The 17,907-nt window shown below is 47.4% G+C and overlaps 1 protein-coding gene across 6 annotated transcripts in view; it reads left to right on the top strand.

The window, feature by feature from the left end:
• The window catches only part of SLC1A2 (solute carrier family 1 member 2), a 141,263-nt gene that overhangs the window by 83,426 nt on the left and 39,930 nt on the right, over positions 1-17,907 (top strand). For all 6 annotated transcript variants that reach the window (XM_037040509.1, XM_037040506.1, XM_037040508.1 and 3 more), the window contains exons 2-6: positions 86-225; positions 2,041-2,193; positions 4,006-4,256; positions 9,711-9,879; positions 14,295-14,421. In XM_037040509.1, coding sequence (XP_036896404.1) covers positions 86-225; positions 2,041-2,193; positions 4,006-4,256; positions 9,711-9,879; positions 14,295-14,421 — 840 coding nt within the window. The remainder of the gene's footprint in view (positions 1-85; positions 226-2,040; positions 2,194-4,005; positions 4,257-9,710; positions 9,880-14,294; positions 14,422-17,907) is intronic.

The following is a 17,907-nucleotide window of genomic DNA, read 5'->3' as shown; positions in this document are numbered from 1 at the left end:
TTACTACTCCTCCTACTGGAGGCCCTCCAGCGGGGTCGGGGAGGTGCCCAATGGTCTCTAACCATGGCCTTCCCCTCTCTTTTAGTGCCAACATCATGCCCAAGCAGGTTGAAGTGCGAATGCATGACAGCCACCTCAGCTCCGAGGAGCCGAAGCCCCGGCATCTGGGGCGGCGGCTGTGCGACAAGCTGGGGAAGAACCTCCTGCTCACTCTGACGGTGTTTGGTAGGTGACAGGCACCTCCCTACCTGCCCCTCTTCTCTCAGTCTCTCCTGGTTCTGGGAGGAAGCTGGTACTGGCAGCCAGCCCTCCCACGTGCTCCAGGGAGCGCCAGCACGGCTGCCTCCTCGGTATCACCTCCCCTTCCCCCTCACCGGCCCTGGACGTGGGTTTTCTCTCTGGGATGCAAGTGGTTCTCAAATTTCAGGATGCTCAGAGAGTGTGAAGCTGGCAGAATCCCAGGGCTGCCGATCTGTGGAAACGTGCCCCGGGGCCACCTGGAACAAAGGCCTGGACGCTGTAGCTTAACAAACCTTCTAGAAGATTCCAAAGCAGGTGGTCAGTGTGCCCCATTGAGAAAAATACCTACACGAAGATAAAGGCAACGGTTGCAGAAAACCCCACTAAGATAGTGCGCAAGGTCTCATCGCGTCTGAAATTTTATTAACTTCGATCAGTTTAGCACGTTAGTTCATCGAGGTCAGTGTGAGAGAAGCTGTACCGAAGCCTTGATCTGCTCCTGTGCTCTCTCAAAGGCCTCGTTCCCTTGCTGCAGTCCTCGCCCACACCACAGTTGTCCTCTTGTGTGACTAGTTTGGTCTTAGGTTTTCAATCAGGACTTACTGAGAATGTAGTAAATTGCAGTTTCTTGCAGTGGTAACCACACCATGTCCTTTCTTGGTCCCTCCCTTGTTCTTCAGCTGTCACCTAGGCTACACACAGAAGCCACGAACGGTTCATCTGCCCACCCCGACTCACCACCCCGCACCCTTCATGCCATGGCCTCGTCTCTGAGCAGTCATCTCCGGTCTCAGCGGACCAGGGCCAGCGCTGGCCGCTTGCCGTAGCTCCGCTCCCTTCATGACGAGAGGCCACAGGCATGGCAGGGTTTTCCAAGGGCTAGCCTCCGCATAAGTACATGTCATTCATTATAGGTCTTGAAGAAGTATATTTTTCACCTGTGGAAGAAGAAAGACCCAGGCTTTTGGCCACGTGACTCCCTCCGTGTCCCCGGGGTGAACACTATCACCCACAGACTGGGAACTCCCCTCTCGCTCGGAGTCAGTGGTGTTATGACCTGATTTGTGGTTTGCACAAGGGTTGTTTCTGTTGGCCGCCTGGTCGGAGAAATCTGGAGCTTCCCTTGTGGAAGCCCTGAGCGTGCAAAACAAGAGGCTCCTGCCAGCATCTTGGCCCGAATTGTTTCCTCCCCAGTGATATAATTTTAGAGATTCTTCTTGATCGCCCATAAGATCAGTGAGTCTGAAGACTATATAACAGGCTGTAGAAGTGAAGGACAAAACTTGTTGAGGGTAAACCACAGGGAAATTATTGGAAGTTAAAGGAAACAGAAGGAAAAAAAAAGGAAACTCACGTTAGCTCAGGCAGTCAAATGTTCCTTCTATAGGGTATGCAACTGAGAAGGGAAGAAATGCACGAATCATCCTTCCATGTGGCCAGGCCGAGGAAAAGCAATCTCTGGCCCTTGGATTGTTTCTACTGACAAATCTCTGACTCTGCACACGGACGATAGTCTCGAAAAAGTTGGAGTCCAGTTGCGTGACATACTTCCCATAAAGCCTGGTGAAGGCTGTCCTTGACTCTTGCAGAGTGGCTGGAGGTACAAAATATCCTCTTACGAGTCATCAACATCAATTTCACTTATCTAGTGGTATTTTTGTTACATGTTATTCGTCATCTGATAGTAGAGAATAATGGGGAAGGTCAGTGTCACTGAAATACGATCTCAGAGCTATATTCAATCGACTAGTGTATACAATAACTAAACCCAGATTCCCCCCGCCCCTTCCCTATTTATAGGTGTCATCCTGGGGGCAGTGTGTGGAGGGCTTCTTCGCTTCGCGTCTCCTATCCACCCTGATGTGGTTATGTTAATAGCCTTCCCGGGGGATATACTCATGAGGATGCTAAAAATGCTCATTCTCCCTCTAATCATCTCCAGTTTAATCACAGGTAAGTCCACCTAGCTCTCCGGTGCCCGGTCCACTCTTGCTTCGGCTTTGGGATTGACCATTGCATCTCTGTTTGGTGGAAGGAAGGAATGCGGTCGTCTGTGTCTTCACACTAGAGGCTTTGTTTTCCTGTCTCTGAGACGGGGACAATGAACCCTGAAAGCAGTTTGCCATCGGTTGGGCAGCCCGTCTGCCTGTCCAAGCAACTAGAGATGAAAAGGAAACAGCCTCACGTTAAAAATGGTAGTATCTTTAGTGATTCTGATTTTTAGTGTATATGTTTTCTCATTCTCTAAATTATAGTTTGTTCGGAAAGTGATAAAGATGATAAGTAAAAAATAAAATTTACTGTTTCATTGAGTGTGGAGGGAAATAAGTGTTAAAACAAATGAAATACTGGATAGGAAAGCTCTTTGACTTTTTCAGAAGAAAATTTGCCTTATGTATATCACGGTCACTTGTTTGGGTTGAAAAAAATTGTTTTATATGAAAGAATATTTTCCCTCCATGAGTTTATACTGGTACTTTCCTCCTTACTGAATGCTGTTACTAGAACAGCATGAAAATTGTTGTAGCATAGAGACGAAGCTCTGAGATAAAGAGAAACGCTGGGCTTCAGTCCATATTTAGAAGCCAGCAGGTTGGGTGACCTTGAGAAAGTTGTCCCTCTGGACAGCCTGCTTTACGAGGGAAGCAAGCCTCTGGTGATTCCAGGAGACTTGGATGCCAAGGCAGATAGATCATCCTAAAGTCTCAGCTTTGACCAGTGACCCAGGGACCGGAAATGCTGGGTCTCGGGTTCCAGAAAGCCTTATTATTTTGTTCAACCCCAGACTGAGTGAAGCTGTGCTTTCACCTTCAATGTTCCTTTCCAAACTGGAGGAAATGTTCTCCACACCCATTTAACAGACTGTGTGCTGGCCAACCTGGTAGGGAAGCCTAGCTTTCTTTGGCGAGAACCAGACTTTAGGTTGTAAGAAATGGGTTATGTCGTATATGGGTGAGCCTAATTCGGAGAAATGAACATCCAGGACTTCCTCCCCCATGCCCCAAAGGGGGTGCGATCTCTTTGTTTAGTAAAAGCAGGAACTGAAACCAGGAAGTAGAAAATTGAAGAAGCAACTGGGAAAAAAACCGTGAAGGCTGGAGTTTTTGTGAGTTGCGTGGAATTCCCTCCAACAGTCCCAGAACCTCCCACAGTCCCAGTGAAGCTCTTATCTTTGGGGAGTGCCTTATGCATGAGTTCTTTGATCCCTACACAGGTTGGAGAATGTGAGAGGGCTCTCCTACGTTGCTATTCCAGTCTCGATTTCAATGACCAGCAATATATTCAAAAGTTTTGAGGCTTGACACGCTGCTGCCAGCTTTTATTCCCCGACATGAGGACACGAAGAGCAACAACAGAGAGAACAAATAAAAAACTAGCATGCACCCCCCCACACACCTCCCATCCCCTCACAAAAGGATGTTTTGATACCAACTAAGTGGGAAGGACATGCTCTCAGAATTTAACATATTTAAATTTATTCAACTTCATTTTAACTCACTATTGCAGATGACAAAAAGGAAACACCGACCAGTTTATAAACTCTGGATCAGAGGTTGTCATGTCTCCCCAGTTTTTGCAGAATCTCAAAAATGTCCTGGAAAAATAGAATTGCCAACTGTGGGATTGACCTGATATTTAGTAGGAAAAGGTTTAATTAAGCATGACTCCATCTGAATGCTAGGAAGCTGAGGTACAGGTATGCAGAGGTGGGTAATTAACAGAAATGACCCCGAATTAATTCCTCTGGGTTTCTTCTTCAACCAGGGTTGTCAGGCCTGGATGCCAAAGCCAGTGGGCGCCTGGGCACAAGAGCCATGGTGTACTACATGTCCACGACCATCATCGCCGCAGTCCTGGGGGTCATCTTGGTCTTGGCCATCCACCCAGGGAACCCCAGACTTAAGAAGCAGCTGGGGCCTGGGAAGAAGAACGATGAAGTGTCCAGCCTGGATGCCTTTCTGGACCTCATTCGAAATCTCTTCCCGGAAAACCTGGTCCAAGCCTGTTTCCAACAGGTAATGCAAGGTTCCGATTTTCCTGCCTGTTCAAGCTCCCAGGTTCCCCGGGTGCTAATGCAAAGTCGATTTCAATGAACCAGCTCTGGGGAATGATTTTCTTAATACTTAATTATCTCTGTCTAGGTATGTCTGAGGTGACCTAGGACAGGGTTGGGGACTCGAAGTCATGTGGGGTTTTTTATACCACCTTTTTTTTAGCTCACAATACCACTTCTAGTTTTTGTGTTTTTTTTTTTGCCTTTCTTTTTTTATTCCTGCCTCAGCATCATCCAAGGGCACATTTTTATCGCCCTTGCCCACAGCCCTCTAGCGTTCCCAGAGGTTCTAGATCTTGGCAATGTAGCCAAACCACATGTGGTGTGTTCAAAAAATACACGTGCTCTATGAAGTCAAAATCTCCAGGGAGCGGGGGCTGGGAATTGGGTATTTTTTTAAATTGTGGTAGTAACACATGGGGCTTGTGAAATGTCTAAATAGTACAGATGCATGTACGTGAAGGAAAAATTCAAGTCTTCGCTTCCCTAGAGCCGCTCATGTTGAGAATTTTGCTTGTGTGTATGTGTGTGTGTAAAATGCACGTGTATATAATCTTTGAAAAATCCCCCCAAGTGTTACTGCATCGTATGTACCATGTTGCACTGTGCTTTTTCATTTAAGAGCATTTCAGCATTCTCTCTTGCTTGCTTCCTTTTTTATTTCTGCATACAAGTTCTAAACGATACATTCCTAGAAGGTAAGATGTCCTGCCAAGAAGCTTTAAAGTTTGAATTTGCTGGGTGTTGCAAAATGGGTCTGCAAAAGTTTGCAGCGGCGACTACTTCTGCCCACCACATATGGGTGTGCCTATTTTTAAAAACCTGTGATTCTTAGGAACAGATGAGCCTGCTGAGTGGAACCGCTGAGCCGGCTGCCTGGGCCCCCCTCAGCAGCCTGCTGTCTGGCTCGAAGGCCAGCTCAGGTTAGAATACACCTCAGTTTGCCTTAGCTCAAGTGGGAACTAAACTAGAACCAAGAAACTTCCTTCAGACCTTTCTGGGAATCCCAGAAATATTCTGGGATTAGGGACATCCTGTATTCCCAGCTGCCCCCCAAATGTAATTGCCAACCGCTGCAAGCCCAGAGTACTCTGGGTGGGTATGTTCCCTGATTCCCAAAGCCACTTAGGTGTCCCTGTAGCAAGGAGCTGTATGAACAGGAGCCATTCCAGGCAGGGGTAGCTGGGTGGGGAGTGGGTAGAAAGAAGCCGGTGCTGACTGGCCCTCTCCTTGTACATTGTGCTTCCCCTCGCCAGCCTGCTTAGAAGATGAATTTGCTTGTTTTGAGGTGATAGACATAATTGGGTGCCAAGTCCATTCTTACTGTTTTGGAAAGAGCATTCTGGAACCATAGGTGATCCGGTAGAAGAATTGGGGGTGGGGGCAGGAGAGAGGGACGGGGAGGGGCAGATTGGAGCCTCCTTCTGGTTTTGGTGGCGACCATGCCCCATGCGGGTCGGTGGGTGAAGCAGGACTGAGAAGCAGGTAGACACTCAGCACAGTTGCTCCTGTCTCCGGGTGAGTTTTGGTGGTGTCTGCCACGCTTGCGCTGGGTGACCTCTCTGGTCAAGGGGAATTCTTTGCACACGGCTGTGCATGACCGGGGGGCACTGTATGACACTAGAATAGAGAGCTGTGGCGTTCTCTGTCCCAGGCCCATCCTGACCACCCCCTCCACTGGCGAAATTCATATGAGGAATGAACCCTTAGTCCCCCAGCTAAGCCCAGAGTCACATTCCCTTTGGGTTAGGACAGACAACAAATTGGGTGGAATCTTTCAGCTCAGGGAGAGGGAGGGTACAGATCCCTTAAGCCAGACTTCAGGCAGCCCAGAGGAAGGGCATCTAAACTAGCCGCCTTGCCATGGACTTAAGAGAACCTTGAAGAGGGTTAGAAGAAAGGCAACTCTCACAGGGTGACATTACAGAGAGGAAGGGTGCTGGAGAGGCGCCTTCCTGTCCACAGGCAATGCTCAGAGTGATTTCAGATCGCCTCTCTGGGTGGAGGGGGCTTCATGACCAGTTAGATACAGGGACGTAAAGAAGAAAGTGCCTCGTGGGCATGGACAACAGTGAGGTGATTGCTGAGGGGAGGAGGGTATAAGGGAACTAAATGGTAATGGAAAAAATACCATAAAGATTAAATTGAGCCCTGGCTGGTGTAGCTCAGTGGATTGGGCGCAGGCCTGCGAACCACACGATCACAGTTCGATTCCCAGTCAGAGCACATGCCTGGGTTGCAGGCCAGTTCCTGGCAGGGGACTCACAAGAGGCAACCATACATTGATGTTTCTCTCCTTCTCTCCTCCCCTTCCCCTCTGAAGATAAATAAATAAAATCTTTTTAAAAAAGATTAAATTGAAAAAAAAAAGAAGAAGGTGGGTTGTCCCCAGAGCAGAGTTTGTCTGACCCACGGTGGCAGGACTTGTGTCTTTGAGACCAGGGAGGCCTCCTGCTTGCCGATTAAGGCTGACTGGGAACCAAGGTGAGGTTGCCAAGAGATCCATGGCTGCACGGGACGGCCTGATCATACTCAATGGCACCCAGCAATAGGGACCATGGTGGGCCTTCTCTCCCACGGAATTCAGTGATCTGTGCCTGCTCGCTGTGCAGGTGATGTGAGCACCTCTCAGGTGCCACGCTCTCTGCTGCATCCTGGAGGCCGAGGGAATGGGGAAGTTGGAGTGCCTGCTGTGTGGAGCTCACTTCCACTGGGAGAGGGTGAGCCGGGCTAGAGCAGAAAGAATATCAGGTAAACACACAAGATACTTAGAAATTAAGTCGTGTGCTCTGAGGGCTGGGGGCAGGATGGAGGGCTAGGCAGTCACTCGGGTGGGGATGGGGCATCTGAGCTGAGGCACTGGGGGGTCAGAATGAGCCAGGTGAAAACTTGGGGGAATGGCCTGCTCAGCAGAGGCCCAGGTGTGCAGAGGCTGGAAGGTACTTAGGGGGTTCAGAGACCAGAAGGGAGGCCAGTGTGTGGGGAGTGGGGTAAGCAAAATCCAGCTCAGGCATGGCCTGGGGGTCTGGGGTCAGACTTGGATTCTTATTCTAAGAGAGTTTTAGGCAGAGAGAAGACTGTTTTTCTATTTAAAAAAAACAATAGTCTGGCATCTATGGATATAGACAGAGCTCGAGGTAGCTATACCAACCTGGTGATTGTAGGCAGACAGGAAGAGAGGTGGGAAGGTCACTGAGCAGGCTTTTGCAGGTTTGAAGGTGAGAGACCCTGGTGGTCTGGATTCGAGTAGACTGGACTTGGCACCCAGATGGGCTTGTCCAACCCAGACAGGCGCTGAATTGAGAGCCCAGCTAGAGGACCAGGCCTGTGTTTTAACATCCCAGTCTCCCTATGTTCAACTTAAGCCACTGCTCTGTGCAAACATCACTCATTTTGAAGCCTGCTTCAGCATCTACTAGCTGTCAGTCCTGGGGTTAGTCACTCAGCCCTGTGATCCTGAGGGCCTACTCTTGACATAAGACTCAAGAGGTGTCAGACATGGAGCACCTGCTTCCAACACGACCCTGGAAGCCACCATTTATTTCGGCCTGTGGCCATTATAGCTTTGAACTTCTGAAGCTTTGGTCTCTTTAGTATTCTTAGGATAGGTCTACAGACGGCTTCTTGTCTCCAGCTTGTTATTGGGCGCATGGCTCTGTTGCTCATGGAATCTTCCCTTATGATCACTCCTGAATTCTCTCTTCATGCCAACATTGCCCAGACCAAGGGGCCCACATCTGCCTGTTTCCCTCCTCACACGCTGAGCCTGGGCTTTCTTCCTCCTTGCGCGAGAGCAAGCATGTGGCCGGGCTGGAACAGGGAGCACCTGCCCCAGCTTGGAGAACGCTGCTTTCTTCTCTGCCATTTCTGATAAACGGTCAGATCAAGCATGGCCTACCCTTGGGCCCAGCTGCAGTGGGACCGGGCCCATAGAATTTACCATGCAGCACTTGTGGTGCCGAGAACTCACTGGTGATCATGTCATCTGAGTCAAAGTCCCAGCTCTGCCAATAGCTCCATGACGTCTGAAAAGTCACCGGAGCCCCCATGCTTTCCCCCCCGTATCTATTGAGGGTTCAGCCATCTATTGCCAACTCCGTGCCAGTGCTGACATTCCGGGATTCTGTGTGAGTGCTATTTTAGNCCAAGGGGCCCACATCTGCCTGTTTCCCTCCTCACACGCTGAGCCTGGGCTTTCTTCCTCCTTGCGCGAGAGCAAGCATGTGGCCGGGCTGGAACAGGGAGCACCTGCCCCAGCTTGGAGAACGCTGCTTTCTTCTCTGCCATTTCTGATAAACGGTCAGATCAAGCATGGCCTACCCTTGGGCCCAGCTGCAGTGGGACCGGGCCCATAGAATTTACCATGCAGCACTTGTGGTGCCGAGAACTCACTGGTGGTCATGTCATCTGAGTCGAAGTCCCAGCTCTGCCAATAGCTCCATGACGTCTGAAAAGTCACCAGAGCCCCCATGCTTTCCCCCCCGTATCTATTGAGGGTTCAGCCATTTATTGCCAACTCCGTGCCAGTGCTGACATTCCGGGATTCTGTGTGAGTGCTATTTTAGTGCCCTGGAAGGAGTGATTCTCTGGGCTCAGATGTGGGTTTCACAGCACTCGGCACGCAGGGTGCCTGGCACCTTTAAAAATAGGATGGCTGCCACAGATGTCGAGGAATAGCTTGAGAGGTTCTTGGGAGGCCATTTGCACTGAGATGCTTGGGGAACATCGAGTAAGGCTTGGCATCAGTACCCAGAAGGAGCAGGTGTCTTCCCAGCTTACGTTTGGGTCTGGAATACAAGCCGACACCCTTGCCGTGGTGGCTGCTGGTGGTGGGCACATCTGGCACCCAGGCGGAGATGTCAGCAGAGCCTGGGTCCGGAAGGACCCACATAAGTTGGTCTGTGAAGACTTTCCCCCACAGGAACCAGGTGGGAGGGAGCCAAACAGGCAGAGCATGAAGTGCAGACCCTTGTCTTCTTCTTCTTGACTAGGTTTCATCACAAGGGGCCACAGGGTCACCCAGCTGGGCCTCACATTGTGAGGATTGTCCATGGTGGACATTTGATATTGTCCTGAGGCCCAGAGCTACCATGATGGGGCGAAAGAAGCAGACACCCACCCCCAGGTTGGAGCTCGTGTCCCATGACCGAACCATTCTGTCTGTAGCCTGTTACCAACGAGTGTTACAAATCCTGTAATTATCACGTGATGAGGACACTCACACCCCACTGTAGAAGAAGAATAAAGCCTCACCTTGTTAAACACAGACACAAACTAGTCCCCAGTCTTCATAACCTTGCTTTGGCATTTGTTAATTATTTTTAACATAACTAGGAATTTAAAATAGGTAAGTGGCCAGGCTTAACCTTTTGGACCAAGCCTCCTCTTTATGTGTTTCTTTCTTTCACTCCATTAGATTCAAACAGTGACGAAGAAAGTCCTGGTGGCACCTCAACCAGAAGAGGAAGGCAATGTCACCAACTCTGTCGTCTCCCTGTTGACGGAGGCTGCGACAGCAGCGCCTGAGGAAACGAAGTTGGTTATCAAGAAGGGCCTGGAGTTCAAGGACGGCATGAATGTCTTAGGTGGGCAACTTGGGATTCAATTCCCTGGGGGAGGATCCTTTGCCTCCACAACCGGGGGCAGCCTTGCCTGCCTCTCAGCACCTTGCATCCCTCACTCCCTCCTCAGGAAACCGATGGCTCTGCCGACCTCTAGGGGGAGCAGGAGGCCCTCTCTGGGGAGCAGTTTGAGGGTCACGGGGACTGGCAGCTGAGAGACTGAGGGAGAGGGAGAGTGGCAGAAGCAGTCGCCTGAGGGACAGGACAACAAGAGGTCAGGTGTGGGAAAATAGACAGCATGAGCATTCATGGGCACATTCCCTGATATGCTGTGTGGCGTCGGCAAGTCACTCTCTCTGACTCACCACTTCATAAAGTGGCACATCCAGCTCTTTCGTTTCCTAAGCACTTTTTTAGCTGCCCTTGTATATCAGGACTGTGCTAGGCATGGGTGATGCCCCCCACCCCTAGCTCTCACAGTCTATAAACAACGCAGCACTATCAGGAGGACAACATGGACATCAGGAGGACAACACTATCAGTTGCCTACCAGAGCAGCTTCCCGACAGGAGATGACCTTGTTTAACTTCCTGGACTTGTAATGAGCGCTTTCCCCTAGCCTGGAGCCTTAGCGTGTCATCCTAGAAGCTCTTCTTCGGCTCTGGAGTTGGGCGGACCGGGCTTGGGTCTCTTACGGACCGCTCTCTGCTCATCCGACCACGGGCAGTTTCCCCACTTCTTGAGCTTCGTTGGTAACGTGGGGATGGATCGGCGTTTCCCTTGTAGATCAGTGTGAAGATGAAATGAGACTGTGCGTGTACAGCACAACTGTACATGCCACAGGCTTTATTCGTGTGAGCTGCTATCATTATTGAAGGTGAGCTGAGGAACTCAATAAGGAAACTCAATAAGGAACTCAATAAGGCAGTCCTCCTCCACCCAGGATAGAGACCCCTCCACAATGTGAGTGCCTCGAGTGTGCTTACTCCCTACCCATCCCCTGGGTCCACTCCCGGCCCTAACCCCCGTCCACTATTAGAATGGTGTCTCCAAGACAAGAAAGAGGGACAGATGGCCATAAACTGGGGAAAATGGGGAATCTGGGTGGAGGAAATGTGTTGGTCCATGCAAGCAAGGTTTCTCAGGATTTGAGTGAGAGCTGTTAGACACGGATGAGCTCAGTGGAACTTCCACTCTGCCATCTAGGAGATTGAATACCCTTGTCTCCGTAGTAGGCTTGTCAGATAAAAGACAGAATGCCCTGTTAAATGTAAATTTCTGATCAGTAACAAACAATTTTTAGTGTATGTCCCAAATATTGCATGGGGCATACTGATATTAAAAAATTTTACTCATTGTTTTTCTGAAATTCAAATTTTAACTACCTATTCTGTTTGCTTATTTGTTTTAAATTTGGTAACCTTACTCCTTTTTATCCAGAAGAGTTGAAAGGGGTAGAGGGGCCAGGATTGTCCAGCTACTGAAAAGCAGAAGCTTCAGTGAGGCATCTTTTTTTTTCCGGCCTGGCAGGAAGCAGGTTGGGTAAGCAGGGATGGAGGGTGGTGATAAGCTGACTTGGTTGCCAGGCAATGGAAAAATCAGTAAACACTGCCGCCATCAGAGTGAGATGAAGGAGGAAGGAGAGAAGAGAGAGTGGGAGAGTCCTCTGAGAAGGAAGGTTTGCAAATATCCTCAGCATTTACCCCCGAGTGGCTTCTGTCTCCCACTGCCCAGATTATCTGTGACGCTTTCAGGACCTTCCCAGATATCTGTGACCCTTTCAGGACCTTCCCAACTGCCCTTGCTTTCCCAAACCCTGGGGTCAGAGTGGCTCCCCAGTCTTCCACACACTCTGGGGCAGGTCGAAGCCATGAGTAATGGGGCCAAAGCTTTGGAGTGAATCATTCAGAAGACTCTCAAGGTCATTTGCAAAGTCTTGGTGGATTCTGGGAAGACACACGACCTTTGACTGTACTGGGGAGTTTCGACACAGCTCACTACTCCCTCAACTCAAAGGACGAAGTCTTAGAGGGCTTTGTTCAGATGAAACACCACTGTTCCGTCGTGAGTTGAATGAGTCAGTGTTTCCAGAGGGAAATAACAAGCTGGACGTGGGTTTCCAAGTGCAGTTTGAGGCTCTGGAAAGCCAAGGGAAGTTAGACTGTTGAGAAACTACCCAGTTACAAATCATAGCTGAAATACGGTTCTTTCCATGGTTTTCCAAAGCAGAGATGGTGTCTTTTCTGTGTTTTGTTTTTGGCTTTGGAAAGTCCCAAGGATCGAGCATTGCAATAAGTAAAGATAAAACCCTGGCTCTGGCCTCGAACTTCATTAAAGTTCCCTTTCTTTCCCAGAAAACCTCCAGAGCACTTCTGGACTCTACTCTAATCCCAGCTGCTTAAATCAACAGTGCAAGATCGCCCCTTAACCAGCTCTCTCTGGTACCTATCCATATGGCCCGTTTCTGCTGACCCTGCCAGGGACACTTTTTTATGCCAGTTCTTCGGGACCTTGAGACCCTGCTCATTTTCTCTTAAAATTTACATATGCAATTAACCAAGTAATACTAGCTATTCTAGGCCAGAATGTTCAGATTATTTCTCATCATACACCTCGCAAACTCCTCTCTATAGACTCAAGAGAAGGGCTTGACAATAGCCTGGATTTGATTTTATATGTTACTGCAGAACGAGGCCACTCTGTCCTGGATCTAATTCTTATTGAGCCTTTGTCTTTATGGCCAGTAACTCCCTTGTAAGTTACTTATCCATCTTTCTGGCCAAGAGCAGAAAAGGGGAAATATTAAATATCAAGGATTAACAATCCTGAATGCGAGTACTGGGTTCTTTTTGCTGAAGATGAAGAGGTCCATTGAAGGGCAGCTGAATAATCTGGGTTGATATGTGCATGGTGTGGGGTGGTAAGTGCTTTTGTAACTATGGAAAAGGTAAAATCAGAGGTTCAGAGAGAAAAAAAGTTCCCCTCTGAGAGAATCAGATTATAGTGCTATCATTTCCTGGATCTAGCCCAAGACATTAGGCACAACTGGACACAATGGGAAACTAGACGTCAGAGGGAGGAGTAGAAATTAGGCCTACCAAACTGGGTCAGGGTAGGGTGGGAAAGAAGAGGAAGAGAGAGGGGAGAGAGGCTGGCCCATGCTGCAGATCAGAGAGAAGAGGCAGATGGGCAGCAAGGCCCTGTGGCCAAGGGGACATTGAGTGACAGTCCATGCAAGTCATCAGCACTGGGCCCCAAGAGTGGCGATACTGGGCCAGGAGTTGGGGGAGGGGGCACCTAGTGATTGGCAATCAGAAATCCAGACATCCCCAGGCAGGTGTAGGGACACCTGCAGACATGTGCCCAGTCCCAGGGTGATGTGAGTGAGACTCCAGACCGGGCATGGAGTTGGCGAGGAGAGAAAAGCTAAGTCTTGGAGGAGCTAAAGTGTAGGGTAGGTTCCCAGAACTGAAAATTGAGGCACAAGGAGTGTGGAAAAAAACGATACAGAAACGAGATCCAGGCTGAGTGTTGGATTTGGTCCAGGTCCTCATGCAATTGGATGCTGACATGAAGGAGGTGCAACAGAGCTCCTCACATCCTTGTGGCCTCGATCGGGGTTGACCTGGAGGCAGAGCTGGGGCTGGACTTATATGTAGGTCAAAGGCTGCCAAGTGAATGGAGAAGGACTGAGGGGCCAGGAAGCAACGAAGGCTACTTTTTGCCTTTAAGATCTTGGAAAAATACAATTTAAAAAACAGCATTCTAACATTCTGACCATGAAAAGAATTATGATAAATTCATAAATAACTGTTTAAACCCAAACTGGGTTGTTTGGACTTTCCCAACTGTTTTGGATTTATTTTTTTGTTTTCCATTTGATTTCTTGACTTTCCTTCTCCTCCTCACATGAAGAATGTGGCCATAGAGAAATAATTTTTCATTTTGATTTTCCTAGAGTGAAATAAACCAGCCATGTATTAGTCCGGAATAACACCACAGCAGTGTAGACAGAACCCTGACAGAGACTTTATCGGTTACTTGGTCTCTGCTGATTTCATACTGGCTCCGAATCCTAACAAGCCTTCCTTCATTAATCTATACACTAATAAATCTACTTATACATGATTGCACGAGTAAGAAGAGAGTGGAGAAGTAGGTTTCAGTTTGGAATGAAAACGAATTTGTTTTCATCAAGAAACTAACACAGCTGGTCGTTGCACTTGCTCAGGGAAAGGGTTGAGGGAAGCCGTTATTCTTAGGGGCCCAGTCTTTCCAGCGTGACATCTCGTGCTCTCGTCTTTTCCCGCCTCACCCGTAGGGTGGGTGGCAGACATGAGCGTGTGTCTCCGCACATCGGAAATGGTGAAGGACAAGGGGGAGGAAACACACACACGCTTTATAACGTGTGCTCCTGTACAATGTGATTCACCCAACAGGTCTGATCGGGTTTTTCATTGCTTTCGGCATCGCCATGGGGAAGATGGGCGAGCAGGCCAAGCTGATGGTGGACTTCTTCAACATTTTGAATGAGATTGTAATGAAGTTAGTGATCATGATCATGTGGTAAGTGGGCTTGTCTTTACTTCATTGTGGGGGACGTGTCAGAAGGTCATGGGGTCCCCAGAAAATCTCTCTCTCTCTCTCTGGAGCTTTTCCTAGAAAATGGGGCAAAAAACTAGCCCACACGCCAAATATTATCTGCTTTGTGTTGCGTATGGCCTACACGTTAAGAATGGGTTTTGTGTATTTATTTTGCAGGGAAAATTTTTTTAAAGCAATAATATTCTACAACAGATGGAAATGATATGAAATTCACATTCAGCACCATAAATAAAATTTTCCTGGAACATAGCCACATCTATTCATTCCCATATTGTCCAGGTTGCTATTGCGCTCAATAGCAGAGTTGAGTGGTTCTGATCAAGACTGTGCAGCCTGCAAAGCCTGAAACATTTACTCTTTGGCCCTTCCCATGGAGAGTTTGCTGATCCCTGCCCTAGAAGGGAAAACAGAAAAACAAAAACAAAGCAACCAAAAATACGGAGAGACAGACAGACAAACAAGCTGGAAAAACCAGTCAGGAATACTGAAACTGAGCAGTAGAAGGAAAGGAAGATAAGCCCATGATACGAGTAATGTATCTTTGACCCAGTTAGTCATGACTCAGAAGAAAAAAGGGGCCGTTCTCAGATCATGCAAGCAGAAGTGAAATCACAGACATAAATTAGAACTGTGTGCAAGGGTTCTTAGGAATCTGGCCTCACCCTCTAGTTTTATAGAAGAGGAGATTGTGGTCCGAACACACTAAAGCTTGATTCTTTAACATCAGGATGATGATAATAAAAGCTATCATGTATTAACTTTCTTTTACCTGCCAAGGGCTACAATAGTTGCTTAGTATCAATCAACTGTAATCCCCAAAACCCTGCAAGGATGAATTAGTATTCCCATTTTATAGAAAAAGCAACTGAGGCTCACTGGGGTGAATTAACTTGCCTAAGATTATATAGCTAGGGAGAGCTGGAGTTCGTATTGATATTAAAGTCCTTACTGGGTAAGTGGGTAAGGGGTGTGATTGTTTGTTTTTTGTCTTTACCTGAGGACATGCTTAGAGGGAAAGGGAGGTAGAGAGAGGGAAAGAAACGTCGATTGGTTGCCTCTTGCATGCACCCCAACCAAGGACCAAACCTGCAATCCAGGCATGTTCCCTGAGTGGAAATCAAATCTAAATCCCTCCTATTTATGGGACAACACTCCAAACAACTGGCCACACCAGCCAGGGCCAGGGAGGGGTGTTTTTGTCTGAATCACCCGAGCAATATTGTCTTTACTTCGCCACATGCGTGTTTATGGTCCGTGGTTCTGAAATCAGGGTAGTCTGTGAGATCCCGAGTGCCCATTCCTTTACTAAGGAAGCTGTGCCGCCTTCTGTCACTGGAAACTTCTAGTGGTCACATAGCTGACAGACTTTTACCTGCATTTGTTTGAGACCCTTATGATGGTCCTGTATGCCTGGCTAGAAAAAAAAGCATAATTAGACTAAATCACATCTATATTCTATTTACCACAGGAATTCCGGGTGATGAATTCCCCATCTCTTCATGTCCCAGTCCTACCCACCTTGGTCACCAACCTTCTTCTTGTCTTTTCCCCCTTCTATGCTGTGCCTTCCACTGAAATTCTACCTTCTTTCTCTTTTACTTTTTCTTGGCCCCTATTTGCATCTTACAAATGCAAAAGCCTGTTCTCCACTTTTTTTTCATCTCCACCAACTCCAATACACTCACATGCATTCAGTAAATTCTTACTAAAACTTCAGGACTGAGTGGACTAGCTGAAGACCCCAGGTCTCAGATTATGAAGATGTTCTTTGTGATTTCATGAACCATACTTAATAGACCTGGCTTGTTCAGATCATTGCTTTATTGTACTTTTAAGACACGGAAAGGATGCTAGTAAAATAATGTGTTGTTTTCTATTATTGTACTGATTATTCAACTCCCCAGGCACCACTAGATTTCTGAATATTTCTTTTGTGTAAAAACTTAAAGTCACACAAAATTTGATGCTGTAAAATATTTCAAAAGTCTTTTCAATCCATTGTAAGCTTTCCAAGTTTAATAAATGGTAATGCACAAAATAGAATAGACCCCTTGTGTCCTAGAATTTCTAGCAGAGAGAGCATCCTTGCTCTAAAAGTGCAGTTCATGTCTCTGTATTATGATGCCAATGATGTGGGCAGAATATGAAAGCTCCTTCCTTCATCTGTACCAGCGTCATTGCCACTGAGCCCTTGAGAGAAAGGGAATCGTCTAGGAAATCAGATGAGTCATGGGATGAAATGCCGCCTTTCTTCTCCCCGGGGATGGAGGGTGGTGTGGACCAAGAAGTTTCCTATTCACTGAAAACAGAACTCCTAAAGACACAGCACCATCTCCCAGGAGATGAAGAGCAACTGTGAGTCAGGAATAAGACCTGTGGAATGATTTCTGACAGCTGTTCAGCTACCTCATCTAGGAGGTGCTGCATGACAATTGTACACATTTCTTTCATTCTTTAGCTGCCGTGTCAGCATTTGATAATGAAGAGTGTGGGAAGGTTCTGGATAAAAACAGGCAACCACCCTTCAGCTGGCCCCTCAAAGCTTAAAGAATCAGACATACACAAGAATCAGAATTCTTGTGTATTCTTGTCCATGTGGTAGTAAGAATATTAATAATAGCAGACATAACATTGAGGAGGTTATTATTATTCTAATAATTATTAAATTATAGCTTAGAGTTATTAAATTCTTGCTCTATGCTCAGTGCTGTTTTGATTACTGGACTCTACCTATTTATTACTGAGAAGATAATGACTATTATTATGGTCATTATTAAATCATCACTAAGATCCACCAAGTGTCTGAATTAGGCTTACTACTATTTCAACTACTTTACATGCATTAACTCATTTATTTTTTTATAATACCTTACAAACATAGGTACTGTTGTTAGCCCCATTTTCCAGATGAGAAAACTAAGCACAGAGGTTGACTTGCCTGGTGTTGCACAGCCTCAGTGATGGCAGCTGGCTGAGAGTGGTACCCGACTCAACTTCTGTCTAATTCTGGCTGGAATGAACCCAGGATCCTCCTGTTGCTAGCTGTGTGCCTTTAAGGCAAGTTAGACACACTGCAAACCCCACATCCTGATCTGTACAGTGACTGACTCTGAAATCCTCACCATAGAATCGCTGTGAGAAGCAAGTGATATTGTGACCCACAGAGGTGGAGCATTTTCTATGTGCTGGGACCTGCCCAAGCACTTCGTGTGAACTAGAATTATTATTGTCATATGGTCGTTATCGTGACCATCATTGATGCAACCCAGAGTCGGTTTCTCTCTGTTCTCTGCTCTGTAATGCTTCGAGAAGCCTGCAAGGCTTTCTGATTCTAAAAACAGAGAGAGAGAGAGAGAGAGAGAGCGAGAGCACCTTAATTTTGGTGTGATTTTCATGTTCTCATTTTTTGCAAAGTTCTTTAAAATATTTATTAATTTTAGAAACCTA

Source organism: Sturnira hondurensis, unplaced genomic scaffold (genome assembly GCF_014824575.4).
Source record: "Sturnira hondurensis isolate 20B ecotype Veracruz unplaced genomic scaffold, ASM1482457v3 Scaffold0002638, whole genome shotgun sequence".
Taxonomy (NCBI): domain Eukaryota; kingdom Metazoa; phylum Chordata; class Mammalia; order Chiroptera; family Phyllostomidae; genus Sturnira; species Sturnira hondurensis.
Note: the sequence above shows the minus strand (reverse complement) of the source record. Positions and strands in the feature narration are given on the sequence as shown.